Source organism: Balaenoptera ricei, chromosome 2 (genome assembly GCF_028023285.1).
Source record: "Balaenoptera ricei isolate mBalRic1 chromosome 2, mBalRic1.hap2, whole genome shotgun sequence".
NCBI lineage: Eukaryota > Metazoa > Chordata > Mammalia > Artiodactyla > Balaenopteridae > Balaenoptera > Balaenoptera ricei.
In genome coordinates this window covers 113,579,007-113,597,312 of record NC_082640.1, presented here as the reverse complement: position 1 = coordinate 113,597,312, position 18,306 = coordinate 113,579,007, and the positions used below count along the sequence as shown (strand labels likewise).

The window sequence follows — 18,306 nt, the reverse complement described above, 5'->3', positions numbered from 1 at the left end:
ACTTGATCTGGAGTAGGCTGTCTAATAAGGCTTTCTTGAGGAAGAGGTATTGGAGCTAAGATCTGATTCCATTTTTATAAGAGCTACCACCACAGATTGTGTAATATAATCCTCGCAAAAACTTTGTGAGGTAGGTAGTAGTAAGTGGCAAACCCAGATCCGTGGCTCCTTCCCTCTTTTTTTATCACTCACAGACATACTTTTATTGTGCTTTGCAGGTATTGCATTTTTTACAAATTGAAGGTTTGTAGCGACCTTGCACAGAGCAAGTCTATCAATGCCAGATTTTCAAACAGCATTTGTTCTCTTTGTGCCTTTCTGTCACATTTTGGTAATGCTTGAAATATTTCAAGCTTTGGCATTATTATTTGTTATGGTGATCTGTGATTAGTGATCTTCGATGTTACTATTGTAATTGTTTTGGTATTTTTTTAGCAATAAGATATTTTTCGAATAAGGTATGTACTTTTTTTTTTAGACATAATACTATTGCACACTTAATAGACTTTAATATAGTGTAAACATAATTTTACATGTACTGGGAAACTAAAAAGTTCCTGTGACTCACTTTATTGTGATATTTGCTTTATTGTGATGGTTAGCTCCGAGGTATGCCTGTACTTGCCTTGGGGAAGTCATTTATCCCTAATTTCTTCATTGAAGAAAAAGCTTAAAATACATCACATTTATGAAAACATTTTAAGAACGATAAGGTAAGTGAAAGTGCTTTATAAATGGTGAAGCGCCTACAAAAGTGGCCATTACTCTTGTGCTAGGCTAGACACTTAAACATATGCTGACTGGGGGAAACTGAGGGAGTGGTGTAATGGCCTATCTGGAAGTTTATCGTTTCCTTCTGCAAGACTGGGAAGTTTTTCCACAGGAGGTGGCTCTGAACTGTGCTTTGAAAGAGGGGAAGGGTGGGTCCTGGTTTAAGAAGTAAAAGCAGCTGTTTCGATAACAATAAGAATGGTATAGGGGAGGGCTGAACTAGAAGGGATGGGAATAAAAGAACCTTGGCTATAAACCAACGGATGGACCCAAAAAACTAAGCAAGGGAAGTAAGACAATAGAGTACCATTACCATTTTACATTTGTACACTTAATTTTCAGTTATCAAAACACTTCTGTATAAATGATACAAAACACTTCTTTATAAATTTTCATAATAAACCCGTAAAGTAGATAAGACAGACCAGGAAGCAATCACTGTAGAGATAGCTTGTAATTTTCAAAGATCAGGAAATTGAACCAAAATGTGGCTGTGGATTTATTGTTTTACAGTTGCAATAATGACTGAGTAACACCTTTCCCAGGCTAGGCTCCACGTGCCTTTGGCTGGTTCTGAGATAGACGGCTGAGGCAGACAGCACTGCAATCCCATTACATAATTTACAGTTGGAGAATCATGTAGTAGGAGCCAAGGGCTGGAAAAATAACGTCGGTGTCAACATTCAAGATTCGTAGGAAAGATGACAGGCTGGCACTACCATCAACACTATATAAAGGAGTTGAACCAGCAACACTCCTCTATCTTTTAGTAGCTCACACACTATGGGTGCAAAATCATAAAAAAGGCCACATGCATTAAGGGGAAGAAATAATGTGGACAATATGAACTCCACACGCAGAACTGAACACATGCACTAATTTAATAGTCGTGGGAGTCAAGGAGCCAGAGCTGGAGGACTTTGGGGCAGATGGGAATCTTGATCTGGAAAACTGGGAGGGGAAAGGTCTTTGGAAGGAAGATGAGTTCAGCCTTTGATGTGGTTAGAGTGATGTGGCAGGGGGGACAATCCATGGGTTGGAAATCCATGGGTTGGAAATATGGGTTACGTTTTTGAGAGGGAGAGAGAAAGAGAACTGTAGTGCTGACAGCTAACATCATCAGCATTCTCAGGGACCTCATGGAACACTGTTTCAGGGGAGTGGGTCTGGCACTAGGACAGCACTCCTCAATGACTTCATCAGACTCTAAGCCACAGGAAAGCGGTTTCATCATCCCCTAACTGAATGTCTTTCAACCTCTGGACGTCATCTGGCAAAGGCTAGAGTTAACAACGGTGGGAAGCATCCGGAATCTGAGCTTCATGTCTTTCCTCTGTTACTTAAACTCCTTTGCCTCTCCAGGGCATCACAGCCTGCATTTGGCTTTAACACATTGTTGTCCATTCATGTTTTCGTCCAACATGTTTATTCAAATATCCTTCTGTCAGGTCTGTATACAGTAATTTTTGTACAAGTGCACTGGGAAAGTTGGTGCTTTTTGAACTGTTGTGATGAATAATGATGATGTTGGAGAAAGAACATTAAGTGAAGGTGACTCTGGGTAGCTAATTCCACCTCATTTCGCAACCTCTTCCCCTTTTTGCATACCGTGACTAAATTGAAGGTTGAAGAAGAGCGAACTATTTGGGAAGTGTCTTACTTCATGTTCCTTCATTGGCTTCCTCCTTAGGACGGCTCAAAAAAGATCAAAATCACTGTCACCCCAAATCACTGTCACTCCATGAAAGAACTGTGGGAACTGACAGCTATAAACCACCCACTCACACAATACATTGCTTTGCATATTATTTCCTTATTACTTACATAATTTATTGTAACATATTCCTTTTCTTTTCCCATGGCTGTCAAATCCCTGCTCAATCAGTACAGGCTAAATTCTGTGTTAAATGACCCAGCTTCAGGATGAGTAAATTATGACCTCGGGCTACACTCTTTTTTTCTTGCCTGGTAGCTGGGAAGTCTCTTAAGCTGTGTGCCTTTCCACCAGACTGGTCTTGAACGGGGGTGGTTCTCTATGAATCTCTGCAGAGTGGCTTTAAAAGATGCCAAAGCTGGACTGTCCATAAAGTATACTAAAGGAAATTGTATTATTTACAAGTCATCTTTTAGGTTTAATACGTGGTGAAACATTTTCACATCCCTTTCCCCAGCAACTTCCTCTTTTATTGGTCCACTCTGCCACTAAGACTGTTCAGATGAAAGGTGCGGTGGGGACTCCAGCCTCCCGGACACCCTCAGCCCGGACATTTTTGGTTAAGTGCTGCCTCCTGGCGGCGGCCCTACGGCCCGACACCTTCCCGGCCCGGTGGAGACCACTTTCTTTAATTTGGGATCTCGAAGCTGATGCAACAGCTTCCCCGAGGGGGCGGAGAGTTGAGTCGCCCTTCCGGGAGACCCCTCCCCTGGCTCCAAGCGGGCGCCGCTCCCTCCCCTCCCCCACGGGGCTTTGCGATCCACAGTCCCTCCCGAGTTTCAGCCGAGAGCGTCTCGGGGCTGGAGGCGGGGTTGCCTGGGTTCGGGGCCCTTGCCCAGACCCCCGTCGGGCCCGCCAGCTCGAGCTGGATTGGGAGGGAGGGAAGAGGAAGCTGAGCGTTCCTGGGGCGGAGGACGCGTCTAAGGGTATCCGCGGTCATTTTCATTTCCCAGGGGCAGCGCAGCTGTGCCTGAGCCAGGACAGGGCAGGGGAGCGGCTTGCGGGGCCTCTCGGTTCTCGGATCTTTGCGATCTTCGCCTACACCCACCACAAGCCCTCTCTTCTAGCGCTTCCTGGAGCCCGGGGGGCGGGGGCGGGGGCGGGGACTGCTTGGCCAGGTGGAGGGAACGAAGGGGTCCGGGTGAGGCGGGGTCGTGGTGCCCCAGGGCAGAGCCCGCCTCGGCGGCCGCAGCCAGACCTGGACTTCGGAGGCGACCGAGCCTCCCTGAGGGGCTTTGGGGGCGGGCGGTGGCTGGGTCGGGGTACGAAGGAGAGATCTTCGGGCCGCAGACACGGAACCGGGGGCCGAGAGAAAGAGGGAAGTAACGGGAAACGGCGGGGACGACGTCAGGGGGCCGGGCCGGGAGAGCTAGGCTGGGAGGGGGGCAGGGCGGGAGAAACGGGCAAAGGTGAGCGCTGCGCGCGGACGGGGCGGGGGCGGAAGGGGGATGGGGCGGGGCGAGGAGCTCAGTGGGGGCGGGTCTGGGAAGAGTTCCCGCTGAAGGGCGTGCGGTTCCGCCTTCCTCAAATCCGCATGCATTTGCGTGAACCTGAGCGCTCGCCTCCCTCTGCCTCCGCCCCCTCTGCCCTTTCACCCCTACTTAGCGCACCTTGCGCTCGCCGCACACAGAGCGGCCACCTGAGCCTGGGTGTGGGGCAGAGCAGCCGGGAGCTTCCAAGCCGGGGAAGGCGCGTTAGATGAGGGGCATTTTGTTTTTGTTTTCCCATTGAGGAAGCAGAAAGTCCCTTTCAAATCATTCTAGACTGCCAAGTAAAACTGTGAAAACTATACTCTTTTCCTTCCCTTCAACCCATTACTATCAAAAAGAATAAATACCCTCCCCCCTCAATACTCGTTGATTAGGAGCCAGAGCAGCTGCAGCATAGGTGGGCCTGAAGGGCAAGTTCAGGACATTCCCGGAGCCCAATTGGGAAATCAGTCTAGGAGGAAGGGCATTGTTCATTCATTTATGCTTCCAGCAAACATTTGTTTGTCTGCACAGGCCCTGCGCTGGGGATACTAGTGAGTAAAGCTCTGGTGGTGCTGCATGCTAGTGGGGGAGGTGACAGCAAACAAACTCCAGGTGATAGTGGGTGCCTTTGAAGAAAAGTCCGGCCCGTGAGGGGGATGGAGATTGGCAGAGGGAAGAAGTTACTCCTTCCGAGACTCCTCAGGGAAGGTCTCTGATAGAGTGGTGTTTTAAGTACACACCTGAATGGAGTGAGTGAGGGAATGAACAGTAACATGGGGGAGAATGTTCCAGGCAGAAGGAACAGCCATTGCAGAAGCCCTGAGGTGGCAGGGAGCATGCTTGTGCGGCAACAGCAAGGAGGCCAGTGCGGCTGGAGTGGAGAGAGAGGGAGCAGGGGCCAGTGCCAACAGGGGCAGCTTTAGGGCTGTCTTCCTAGGAACTTCCCTCATTTACAACTTGGATTTGAGCCCAGAGTGGGATTAAGGGGCAGGCCAGCTGGGCAAGCAGCCTGGGTCTAAAAGGGCGCTAAGTTATCCTTAGGGTAATTCAGTTTGGAGTCAATGAACTCGGACTTCTGTCTCTTGGTGAACTGTAAGTTGGCTCCCCTCCACTGACAGAATCCTTGACGACTGCTCACCTAGACCACCTATCTCTAGAATAATTCTGCAACACGCAGGTACAGGTACAAGTTGCAGGGTTAGACCAGCCAGCTGATAGTTGCCTAAAGGCAGTGGTCACAGCTGGAATTCTGAAAATGTGCTACACGATGTGAAGTGCCACTCCCTGAGATTTATGCCATTGTCTACATTCAGAATGGTTTGATATGCCTACCAAGAAACTGTCTGCTTCAGAAAACTGCATGTAATGAATTCATGCATTAAGCTCTAATTTTGAAGAGAAAGAATGAGGCTTCCAGTTTTTATTCCGAGAAAATCGGTATTCCCCCACTTCTGCTACATAAACATTCAACAGATATTTAAATAATGCTGGTTTGAGGGGGTGCCAACTCATTGGCTTGCCCAGGGTGCCAGGGCTTGCTCTGGTCCACTTGGCCGGCTCTTACCTGGCAACGCACACATCACGTGAACCACCTGAGGACCTGAGATGTGAGCGGGCTTGCTTAGTGTTTGGGTGTGTGCGTGGCTATAACCCCACAACTGGCCTTCCTTGGCATGCATTGGCTTACATAGGGGCTGAAATGGCACTGAGGCTCTTGAGATGGGACCACAGAGTTCCAACGCCCTAACCATGGATCCTGTGCCCTCCACAGGGCCAAGGATAGTACGTGAGTGGGAGATGAGTAGGGAATGGAATGAGCGGGGAAGGGGAGTTGTAAAGGGCATCAGGAGAGCACCGTAGGTCCTAGGTCGCTGGAAGAACTCAAGAGCTCGGTAAATGCAGGACAACCAGGAAGTTCAGGGGCTGAGGTAGAGGGGAGGAGGAGCTGAGTGGAGAAGGTGCCTGGAGGCGGGCAGGCGTTGAGGTCCTCTGGGTCTGAACAGGCTGTCCCAGCTGCAACCCGTTCCCTGGCCCCTCCCTGCTGCCGGCCAGAGTCACACATGTGTTTTCCTGTTTTCCATATTGGTCCCCGGAGTCACACTCTGCCTTTTCTGCTCCTCAGAGCCAACAGCTGCTGGAGCTCGAGCCTTACCCCGGGTTCCCTTTCCCAGCACCTGCCCCTCCTCCCGAGCACTGGTAGCCCCTCCTCCTCGCACCTGCCCAAAGATCTCAGGACAGGTAAGAGATGGGAGAGGAGGGACAATGGGCGAGAGGGGAAGTGCCAGAGGAGGATGGAGTGAGTCCTGAGAATTGGCTGAACCGGAGATCCAAGAGCCTCTTATTTTCCCAGCCCCAGCCCTCCCCATGCAAAGCCCTCTGCCCAGAGACTTCAGTGCTACATTCGTGGAGGCCCTGGCCACAGAAGTAAACACTTTCTTTCTTGCTGCACTTTTTTTTTTTTTTTTTTTTAAAGGGACTGTCATAGCTACAGTGGAATATAGAAAAACAAATGGAGAATGGGGGAGGGAGTAACTGAGCTCCCAGCTCGGAGAGATGGGGGAATCCATCTGTAGCAGAGTGTGTCTGTTTTCTGTTCCTGTTATTCGGGGAGGCAGCACAGCTCAGTGGGAGCTAGGAAGGCAGGACGTGGGTGTCTGGGGGAGAAAGTGTCTTTTCACCTTAGCTCCCTGAGCTTGACTGAGGAACCAAGAAGGTGAACTGTACGCTGGTCCCTGGAGGAAGTGTGTTTTGGTTTTGCCATATTCACAGGTGGGGTCAGGGTGCGGGGCTCCGCTGCCTGCTGGGGCCCTGCTCCCTGTGTTCCCTGAACCCCTGTATCTGAAACTTCTCCTGTAGGATGAATGTGCTGTCCGTAATCTCCTCTAGGTCCTCAGAGAGGTACGCACCTCAGACAGGAAGGAGACGGGGTGCTGCGTATCTGGAACGCTGTTATCTCCTAGGATTCCAGGCTCTGCAAGTTTCTCTTGTAAAGCCTGGGGTGGGAGAGCACTTCAGGACAGGTCCTGCTGGTTCCAGGCTGCCTGAACGGTGGAGGCATGACCCTGAGAGCTGGGGTCTCAGGAAGGAATGCGAGCTGCCAAGGATGGTGCCTTCCTGCCCACGGAGCTGGTGCTGGGCAGTGGTTGAGAAAAGAGGGGGCATCTTTTCTCTGAAGTCAGCCTCCTCCGTCCCGTTTGAGTGGGTCTACTGAAGAGTAGGCTAGGAAAGGGATTCCATTCATATAGATAAGCACTTCCTGGTGAGACCACTAGGGTGTGCTGTTTGCTGGAGTGTGGGTTTCACCCCAGTGGGTTTTTGTCTCAAGATTCCACGATGAGGATTTCACCTTTCAGATACCACCAGCCAGGAAATAAGCCCTGCACGCGTCTCTCCCCACTTAACCTTACAGTTTCCCCTTCGTTTGTCCCCCCTTCACTCCTTTTCCCTATGCCCCATTAGGACACATGCCCACCCTTGGTGCCAGGGAATTTGATCTAAAAAGGCCTGGCGTGATGATGTGTTTCCGTATGTTTTTGTTTGCTTTAGAAGTGGGCACCCTAGCAATAGCAGCACTGCCAAGAGGACTTGTAATCGTTTCTCATTCCTGCAAAGGGATGAGAAAGGGGAGGAGCAACCAGGAAGGAGATGGGTGGGCTTTGTTGGAGCCTTTAGCCTAGACTTTATTTTATTTTATTTTAAATTTATTTATTTTATTTATTATTTATTTTTGGCTGCGTTGGGTCTTCACTGCTGTGCGCGGGCTTTCTCTAGTTGCGGTGAGCGGGGGCTACTCTTCGTTGCGGTGCACGGGCTTCAGTAGTTGTGGCTCGCAGGCTCCAGAGCGCAGGCTCAGTAGTTGTGGCACACGGGCTTAGTTGCTCCGCGGCATGTGGGATCTTCCCGGACCAGTGCTCGAACCTGTGTCCCCTGCATTGGCAGGCGGATTCTTAACCACTGCGCCACCAGGGAAGTCCCCTAGCCTAGACTTTAGAGTGAAGGACAGCAGAGACTTTCTTTTAATCTACTCACATCCTCCCCCAGGTAGTTCATTAGAGAGCCATCTAAAGGGCTTTCTTGCCTAAGAGGAGGGCTAGAGACTGGGCAGGTCAGAGGGGGTGGGGAGGTTGGAGAGAGAGTACGGAGCTTGGGCTTTGTTGGCTTACCTACCCGCCTCCCTTGCTATGGCATCCTGGCAGGTGACTTACTTAGTGTCTGCTTTAAGGGGCTGCTGGGGGGATTAAATGAGATAAGACATATAGGTGTTTAGCAATATGTCTGGCTTGGTTAAGTGCTCAATAAATGACAGTTACTATTATTATAGGAACGTTTAAGGGGGAGCTGGGAGAAAAGGACAGTCTTCTGGATGGATTTCAGAAGTTTTTGTGAGAGTGGCTTGGGAGACATGATCTCTGGGAAGGCTAACACCAGGGTCCCCCTCCTGGGTGAGAAAAAAAAAAGTTTAAGGGACTAGAAGGGGAGGTTGTAGGGTAAAGATAAGCATCCCCCTTACCCCAGGGCTTTTTAGATCTTTGTTCTCTGGTAGTTGAATAACCAAAGGGGGTTTGAAAGGGCACGAGAAGGAACAGAAAGACAGTTGGATTTCAGAATGAGTAGGGTGTATTTCTGTTGGTAAAGGAGACCCAGAATACCGGAGTTAAGAGGACTCTAAAAACAGAATATATGCTTTCCCCAAATTGCTCAACTTCCTCTGTCTGTTCTGGGCCTTTCCAGTATAGCTCAGTGAAATCTTATTTCCCCATAGTTTTAGGAAATTGGAGGAAACTTGTATTTGGGGAAGGTGTTTATAGGAATTTATGCTTAGTCCATAGATCCTGGTATGTTTTCTTAAGGATGAAAGGGCCTGTGAGTTGGGCATGGATGCAGCCAGAGGTTTCAATCTCATTTCTTGACCTTGTTTCCTCGGAAGCAGCTTGAGAATCAGCCTTGGGGTCATGGCGCAAGTTTCGGGCGGCCACCTCTCACTCTGTGTGGGGAAGTGTGCAGAGTTCTCTTAGGACACCCGATCACGAGTTGGACTGTACTTACACTTCCTCTAATCACATATGAACAAGCCTCTGTGGCACAATGTGCAACCTTCCTGCCTTTCTTGTTCAGGGTGAGAGAGAAGTGGGGCTAAGCTGGGGCCTGGAGAGAGAGAGAGGGCTGTGCATTCTTTCTCAGCCGCAGCCCTGTCCTCAGCTAATTTGCTTGGGGACAGCTTCCCCAGGGCTGCAGAAACTGTACCCACCCAGCTGACCGGCAATCCTTTCTTCTGGGTCCCCAGTCCTGGAGCAGAGCTGACAAAGGAGATTCCTGAGAGAGGGTGCTCTTATCACAGAAAGTGCTGAGCCAAGAGCTCCTAGCCTTCCCCTTGCAGACGTGAAGGACCAGTGAACCTTGGACCCAGACAGTTGCTTAACACCCCTCTCCCCCTCCCTCTGTCCCTCTGCCCTTCTTGACTTCTTGATATGACTTAAATCCATAAGCATTTGCCTGGCCTTTCCTTTTACTGCTGGCTGAAAGGCAGGAGTGGTCAGATCACAGCTCCCAGAGGCTGTGTCTCTGAATGTCCGCTGCATCGGGGACCTGCTTCCACCCAGGGCCAGGGAGTGAGTGTGCTTCCCACCCTCTCCCTCAGCCCCGCTCATCTTGCCCACTCTCCCTTTGCTGCTCTGCAGTGTCCAATCGCTTCCTTTCCTGAGTGCCTCTAGCCCTAGGATCCGTCCACTTGCTTGGCCAGCCTGGCCTGTCCTCCTCTCAGCACCTCCTGCTCCATGATGCCCAGCATTTGCTACCCCGCTTCAGCTGTTTCCTTGCCTCTGCTTTGGTGCTGTCTCTCCAGCAGCAACTCCTGGGTGGGGAGTGGTCATCAGCTGCCGCCAGTCATCTCTAGGTTGGGCTGCACATTTGGATCACTGATCTCTCATCCATACTTTTTTTCGGGTGATGCAAGTATGCAGGGATTTGATGGCCGGAGACCTACAACACTAGGGGCTGGGAATGGTATCTGGGAAAGGAAAAGCACGGAAAAGAGAAGGCCTGTCTTCTTTCTGGGTGGGGCTGGGCTGCTTGGGCTTTAGCTGGGGCTGAAGAGTTCAGCTGAGGGTTGTTAAGGTATACTCCCTGAACAGGGGGATGGTTGTGAGTTTCCAGCAAGAGCTCTCTGAAGCCTTTAGGTTTGCCAGAGCCAGGGTCCTTGGGGGAAAAGGGCAGTGTTGTGAGGAGAACCCACAGACTAGCTGCTTGCAAGGTTGGTTCCCAAGGTTGCATCTCATCACAGGTGACAGGTGAGACTGAAATTGGAGGGAAGACAGACTTTTTTTGGGTAAGGCTGAAAAGCACAGGCTCAAATCATTATGGTTACACGTGGGAACAGCCAAATTGTTCGTCTTCCTGTCTCCAGTGAGCTCAGATAGAACTGGGATTTAGTTGTCTATCTTGTAAATCAGGTGGGCAGTGCCAGCCTAATGATGAGAAACATGCTTTCTCTCTGGGGAATGAATGCCGTCCTTTAAAGACTCGAGTTGGCAAGCCAGATGGAGAAGAGGTTCATGGGAGGTGGGAGGTGAGAGAGAGGTCTCTGAAATGCTGGGCGTGGGTGGCTTGCCCACTCTGGCCCCGGTGGGGGAGAGTTCTCTGTAATTGCCAGCCTGCTCTATGTCTTCACCTTTCTTCCTTAGAGGGCAATGCCAGGAAGCTGGTGAAGGCTTTCTTCTCCTCCTCCACCATGGTCAACGGCGTTAAGTATGAAGTGGCCTCCCAGCATGAGAGGGACGCCTCCCCTTTGGCCGATGAAGCCAGCCCCAGGTCGGAGCAGGTAAAACTGAAGAAGGAGATCTCGCTGCTGAGCGGCGTGTGCCTGATTGTGGGGAACATGATTGGCTCGGGCATCTTTGTCTCCCCCAAAGGCGTGCTCATATACAGCGCCTCCTTTGGCCTCTCCCTGGTCATCTGGGCTGTCGGGGGCCTCTTCTCCGTCTTTGGGGCCCTTTGTTATGCGGAATTGGGCACCACCATTAAGAAATCTGGGGCCAGCTACGCCTACATCCTTGAGGCCTTCGGGGGACTCCTTGCCTTCATCCGACTCTGGACCTCCCTCCTCCTCATCGAGCCCACCAGCCAGGCCATCATTGCCATCACCTTTGCCAACTACATGGTGCAGCCCATCTTCCCGAACTGCTTAGCCCCCTATGCCGCTGGCCGCCTGCTGGCTGCTGCCTGCATCTGTAAGTGGGGCTGGGCAGGAGGGGTGGGGTGGAGCGTGGGGCAGAGGCCGGCACGTGAGTCTGCTTAGTCAGTAAGAAGGAGATGGAAAGGAATGCCTCTGCAAGACACTTTTTTGTTGTTGTTAAATTAATGTACGCTAAGTGTGAAAATTCAAACAGCATCAGAGTGTCCAAAAAAAAAAAAAAAAATCCTTTCTCCCAACTTCCCTTGGTAAACATCATTAGCAGTCTCCACCTTTGCTGACTTTTTTCTTCTTCTTTCAAGGGATGTAGTTTTGTTCTGTTTTACAAAAATGGGATCCTAGTACACATATAATTCTACAGTTTGGTTTTTTTCCCAGAATTTATCAGTGATGTTCTTTTCGATTTACAGATCTACTTTAAAACAATGCTTCATGTTATTCCATGTTAATTTTAAGGATGTATTGTATGTTTAACTAATTAGGCCTCTGTTAATGGCCATTTCAGTTGGTTCCAGTTTTTCAGTCTTACAGATAACACTCCAGTGAATATCCTATTGCGTTTGCATGAGTTTTTCTGTGGGCTAGATTCTTTTTTAAAAAAATTTATTTCATTGAAGTTTAGTTGATTTACAATGTTGTGTTAATTTCTGTTGTACAACAAAGTGATTCAGTTATACTTATATATACATTCTTTTTCATATTCTTTTCCATTATGATTTATCACAGGATATTGAATATAGTTCCCTGTGCTATACAGTAGGACCTTGCTGTTTAGCCATTGTAAATGTAATAGTTTGCGTCTGCTAATCCCAAACTCCTAGTCCATCCCTCCCCTCCCCACTCCCCCTTGGCAACCACAAGTCTGTTCTCTATGTCTGTGAGTCTGTTTCTGTTTCATAGATAAGTCATTTGTGTCATATTTTATTTACTTATTTATTTATTTTCAATTTTTAAAAATTTTTGGCTACATTGGGTCTTAGTTGCAGCACGTGGGATCTTCGTTGAGGCACGTGGGATCTTTTGTCGCGGTGTGTGGGCTCTTCGTTGCAGCGTGTGGGCTTCTCTCTAGTTGTGGCGTGCAGGCTCCAGGGCGCGTGAGCTCTGTAGTTGTGGTGCGCGGGGTCCAGAGTGTGTGGGCTCTGTAGCTTGCGGCACATGGGCTCCAGTTGAGGTGCGCGAGCTCAGTAGTTGTGGTGCACGGGCTTAGTTGCTCCGCGGCATGTGGGATCTTAGTTCCCTGACCAGGGATCGAACCCACGTCCCCTGCATTGTAAGGCGGGTTCTTTACCACTGGACCACCAGGGAAGTCCCTGTGTCATATTTTAGATTCCATATATAAGTGATATCATATCGTATTTGTCTTTCTCTGTCTGACTTCACTTAGTATGATAATCTCTTGGTCCACATGTTGCTGCAAAACGCATGATTTTGTTCTTTTTTATGGCTGAGTAATATTCCACCGTATATATGTACCACGTCTTCTTTATCCGTTCATCTGTCAATGGACATTTAGGTTGTTTTCATGTCTTGGCTCTTGTAAATAGTGCTGCTATGAACACAGGGGTTCATGTATCTCTTTGAATTATAGCTTTGTCCAGATATCTGCCCAGGAGTGGGATTGCTGGATGATATGGCAACTCTGTTTTTAGTTTTTTTGAGGGACCTCCATACTGTTTTCCATAGTAGCTGCACCAATTTACCTTCTTTCCATCTCATAAATAAAATATTATTTAAATTTGTACGTTCAGCAAAGCCACTTTGGAGGTGCTGAGAGGCTGATCCTCTGCAGCCCTTTCCCTCAGCTGCCTCTGTTCTAGAAAAGTGCCCTCCCAGCGTGAGAGACCCTGGGACCTTGGAGACCCCGCCCACCCCCGGCTGTGGAGAAGCTGAGTGGTCCTGTCAGTTTCAGAGGCAGCTGTGGGGGACAGGCATTTTGCACCAGGTACAATTGCTTGCTGGATCAACCCTCTCAATCAGCCTCATGTGCTCCTTCCTTTCAGTTTCTCCACTGCCTCATTTTACTCTCAGCTTCCTCTCCAGCCTCCCTCTTTTGACTGTTGTGCAGAGAGCTGGCTGTCCTCTGTAGGCTCCTCCCGTGTTTCGTGTGCCTGTGTGTGGGCTCGGACTCATGTCTGTGTGTGGGGCTGTTTGTCATGCTGGCAACGGTCAGGGAGGTACAAAGGCACTGCCCTGGGTTGCAGGAAGGGGGTTTTCCCTTGAGGTCTTAAATGCGATCTGTAGTTTCTCTGGCATCATTTACAGATGAGCTGGTGGGCTGACTTTCTGATGAAACTAATTTTAGGATCTGTTGGTCTCGGAGTCCCCTCAAACGTGGGCATATACTTACGTATCTTGTGTAGAGTAAGGATTATTCCACTTAAGTAAAACTTCCAAGAGGTCTGCATCCCTTTAAGCACCAGAATTCTATTTTAGCCATCTTGGTTGAAATCTCTTTAAAACCAGTGATATGTCTGCTTGCCCTCATAACTTGACTTTTTTTTTTTTTTTTGGTGACTCAGGGTCACCACTGCACACGTCAAAGCTTGTATGACTGAGGCCCCTGGTCTGGGGATGAATGTTTGCTTCCTCAGTGGCCTCAGACAGCTGGCCTGACTTCAGGGCCTCAGGTTTTATTCTTTCATGATTTTGATGTGTGTTGTCTCTGACAGCTATTGTTCCTTGATTCTGGCATTGGGCCTGCCTTCATCAGTCTTTTTAATTTGCTGCTTCTAATTTGGGAATAGAGACGTACTCAAACTCTTGGGCACCCAAGTACACATACACACACATGTGCACCCTCCTAAGAATACGTGCAAAGTAGCCACAGTTACGATTAGTCTGGAGAGCTCCCCAGTTAATAAAAGACAGAGTTTTGTGCTGGATTTACGGCATATATTTGAGACAAGCCTGATAGAATGAAAAGCATTCCAGACTTGTGTTTGAGGCTGGGCTCAATAACTGTGTGTAGTGACTGTTACTTCCAGATTCCTGTGAGCATGACATGCGATTCAGTGAAAACCATAAATCATGACTCAAGTGTAATGTATTGATGATTATGATTAAAATTGCTCTCTCTCGGTTGCTTATAGGACTTTGTTCTATCTCTAATAATCTTCAGAGGGACATAGAGATCTGGAAGAAGGTTCAGAAGGGCAACCGAGATTGTAAGTAAGAGTTCAGGGGCATATGATTCATGAGTTTCTTCCTTCAGCTCTTGTTTAATGAGCAACCAGTACAAGTCAGATGCTAAGATATTCTGTCCAGATAGGATCTAGGCAGTAATAGCTCATTTATCTAACCGTAACCCTTCAAGAGAAAACCAAGAAGTAGGGAGAGGAAGAGGCTTACAAGCAGCCAGGAAAGAGGCACCCTAGGAGCAAGGGAGATGACTTTCCTCTTGTGGGGAGGAGCGCTTAGGACAACAGTACAGGGACTCTGATGTCTGAACTGAATTTTGAATAGAAACACAGCCATCTCCTCAGACACTTCTCACAGAGGGAACTGCGTGTGAAGGTGCAGGGTACAAAAAGGCGCAGAACCGGTCCAAGAATTCCAAGTAGTTGGTATGGCTGGAATGTGGGTAGGAGAGGAATGAGAAGGGAGAGACTGGAAATGTAGCCCCAGGGCCAGCTCCGCAGGGGTTTATATGGTGCCAAAACAGGTTAGACTTTATCTTGAGAGCAGGCAGAAGTTGTTGACTTTAAGTGGAGACATGAAATCACATTTGCTTTGAAGAACTCTGGCTTTGTGGAGAGTGTTTTTGGAAAAAAGTGAGAGACAGAAGGTAGGGGTACCCGGTTAGGGAGCTGCAACCTGAAGGGGAGTGGTGGCCTGCACTGTGGGTGGTGCCTTTGGAAGGGAGATGAAGGGATGGATAAAGAAATAGTCATAAGGTGGGATTTCTAGGACTTCTGGGTGTGGAGGGCATGGGAGCTCTCAGAGATAATGCTAAGGATTCAGGCTTGGGCAGATGGGAGGTGATGGGGTTGCCTTCTGAAATAGGGAAGGTGGGCTGAGTGATGAGGTAGAGGGGCCACCTGGGGCTTCTGCTGGGATGCTCATGTGCCCTTCCAAGAGCTGTGCCTTCCTAAGGTCATCATGACCCAGAGTCGGTCATTTTCCCACCAACTGAGTCACACTTACCTAAAAAAGAGGTACATGTTGATGTCAGTCTATTAATGTACATGGTGAGCATACATGTATGATTTCTTTTTTAAAATTATTTTTAATTATTTTTGTTTTTTGGCCGTGCCATGCTGCATGTGGGATCTTAGTTCCCCAACCAGGGATCAATCCTGTGCCCGCTGCGTTGGAAGCGCGGAGTCTTGACCACTGGACCGCCGGAGAAGTCCCACATGTATGATTTCTAATGGGCAGAAGGCATGTGTTCGCTCTCAAGACACCCCCTTCCTAGTACCATAGTCACTGGGGAACCCATCTAGTAATCAGGGAATTCCTTGCAGGGCATGGAACCAGAACAAAGGAAGAAAGTTTTGACTATTTGAGGAAAATTTACTGAATGTGGTGGGTTCTCTAAAGTATAAGGCTGAAAGGTAGAGCCCTTCTTGCAGGGAACTCATGGTTAGTGGAGAAGAAGGGCAAAAATAGTCAGTGAAACATTGTATATCGTGAGTGCTGGGAGGGGCTTGAGTGCGGCTAATTCAGGAGGTGAGGTCCGCAGTCAATACCCAACACCGAAGGATGGAGAGGAGTCAGTGGGGGGGGGGGGGTGTGAAGAACCCACTCACCACAGCCTACAGAGCCGACGCCATCTGACGCTCTGACACATCTCATCCCTCTCACCCTCACTCTCTCCCCTGCAGCTCCGGGCCTCTCCTTCATGCTTTTCTTCCAATTTGCCTGGCACACTCCCGCTTCAGGGGCTTTGTACGTATTGTTCTTTCTGCCGGGAAGGCTTTTTCCCCAGATGCCTTCAGAGCTTATTCCTTTACTCCATTCAAGTCTTTGCACAAATATTGCCTTACCGGAGAAGGCATCCCATCTAAAATGGTCACTCGCAGTCTCCCAGCCGGTTTTGTTTTTCTCTATAGACTTCTCACCACCTGACATTAATTCTTTACTTGTTTATTATCTATCTTTGCCTCTAGAGTATCAACATCATGAAAGTAAGGACTTTGTTTTGCTCACTGCTGAGCCTCTGGCACCTAGAACAGTGCCTGGTGTCCGCTAGGTACTCAGTAAATATCTGTTGAATGAAGAAGGCGTAAGGAATTCTAGGCACAGGGAAAGGCAATGTAAAGGCACAAAGGTGAGAAGAAGTGTGGGGTGCGGGCTGTGCATGGGGGATTATGGGATGTGAGGGGACAAGGGGAGGCAAGGGGTTAGCGCACGAGGCCAAACCTTCCTAGAGGGTTTAGATTTTCTCCTGAAGCCTATAAGGAGCCATTGCAGGATTGGAAGGAGGGAGCAGGGCAGCTGGGGTGGGACCTAAGAGCAAGTCTGGAGGCAGAGACACGGGTTAGATAGCTTTCTTACCGATCTAGGTAAGAAACGACAAAAGCCTGAACTGCTGTTTTCCCAGCACTGGTCATTGTCGTTATGGAGCTCTCGTGTGTGTGTGTGTGTGTGTGTGTGTGTGTGTGTGTGTGTGTGTTTACACAGGATGGGCAACCCAGTCCAAGATTACAATGGATCATGATGAGTGTTGTGACTGGTGAGACACAGGGAGCCCAGGAGGAAACCTGAATAGCCTAGGGGTTTGGAAGCTCTCCATAAGGAAGTTGACACCTGAATGAAGAAGAATTAACTGAGTAGAGAGGGAAGAGGAGCATCTCAGGCAGCAAGAACGTATGTATGAAAACTTGAAGACAAGAAAGGACATCTTTGTGACACCGAAAGGAGCTTAGGTATTGCGTTTAAGGTAGGAAATGTTGAGAGTTGGCCTGCAGAGGTAGATGGAGGTCATAGGATAGGTTGTTCAGGGCTTTATATAAACTGTTCTAGTTATTATTGCTGTGTAACAAATCACACAAAACTAAGTGTTTTCAAACAGTCATTTTATTCTTTCGTGGTTTCTATGGCTTAGGAATTTGGGAAGGGCTAAGTGGGGCAGTTCTGGCTCAGGGTCTTATGTGGTTGTAGTCAGATGGTGGCAGGAGCTGAAACAGGCGAAAGCTGAAGCAGATGCAGGCTAGATGGGCATCTTTTTCTCAAGTCGCATCAGGGCTTTTCCATGTGGTCTCTCCATATGGATTACATTGAGCTTTCTCACATAATGGCAGCCTCAGCACAATCAGACTGTTCTACTTGGTGGCTGAAGGCTTCAAGAATGAGTATCCGAGCAAGCAAAGTGGAAGCTGCATTGCCTCTTATGACCTAGCCTCTGAAGTCACATGGTATCACTCCTGCAGTACTATATAGGTAGAAACATTCACAGAAGACCATCCAGTTTTAAGAGAAGAGGCATAGACCCTACCTCTTGATGGGCAGAGTATTAAAGTCACATTGTATGAAAAGCATGTGGGATGGAAGATATTGTTGAGATATCTTTGGAAAATATAACCTACAGCACATGCTATATTAAGGAGTTTGGTGGGCTTCTTCTAAGGCAATGAAAAACCTCTTTGGGCTTTCAAAGTAGAGGAGTGATATTTGTGATTTAGATTTTAAATAATTTGTGATTTTTAGGAAGATTATTCTGACTTTGCAGGACCACAAGCAGTGGGACCAGTTAGGAAGCTGTTACCATGATCCTGGTGAGAGATGCTGGTGGCTTGGACCAGAGTCATGTTTTGGGGATGAAGAGCCTGGTTAAGACTTGGACACCAGTTAGATATGGGTAGAGATTGTCAATGATGATAAGATACTGAGCTTTGGCATCTGGCTTGGGCAACTGGGTGAATGGTGATGCCGTTTACTTATAGGGGGAACACTGGAGGAGCAGTAGTAGGTTTGCAAGAAATTGATGGGATCAGTTTGTGCCTGGTGATGTTGAGTAGGTGGTTAGATATTCCTGTGTATGTGGAATCATGACAGTTTGGCTGGTGATATACTTTTGGGAATCATCAGTGTATAGTAGTTGAAATCACAGTAGCAGATGAGATGATCCTGGGACAGGATATAGAAAGGGAAGAGAAAAGGGCTTTGGATAGCATTCTTGGAATTCTTAGAATTATAAGAATCCTTAGAGTACCAACGTT

The 18,306-nt window shown here is 48.5% G+C and overlaps 1 protein-coding gene across 1 annotated transcript in view; it reads left to right on the top strand.

Moving 5' to 3' along the window:
- The first annotated feature begins 5,877 nt into the window (after nt 1-5,877).
- Nucleotides 5,878-18,306, top strand: part of SLC7A7 (solute carrier family 7 member 7) — a 33,021-nt gene continuing 20,592 nt past the window's right edge. Inside the window, exons 1-2 of the mRNA XM_059913829.1 lie at nt 5,878-6,195; nt 10,638-11,183. Coding sequence (XP_059769812.1) covers nt 6,018-6,195; nt 10,638-11,183 — 724 coding nt within the window. The 5' untranslated portion in view covers nt 5,878-6,017. The remainder of the gene's footprint in view (nt 6,196-10,637; nt 11,184-18,306) is intronic.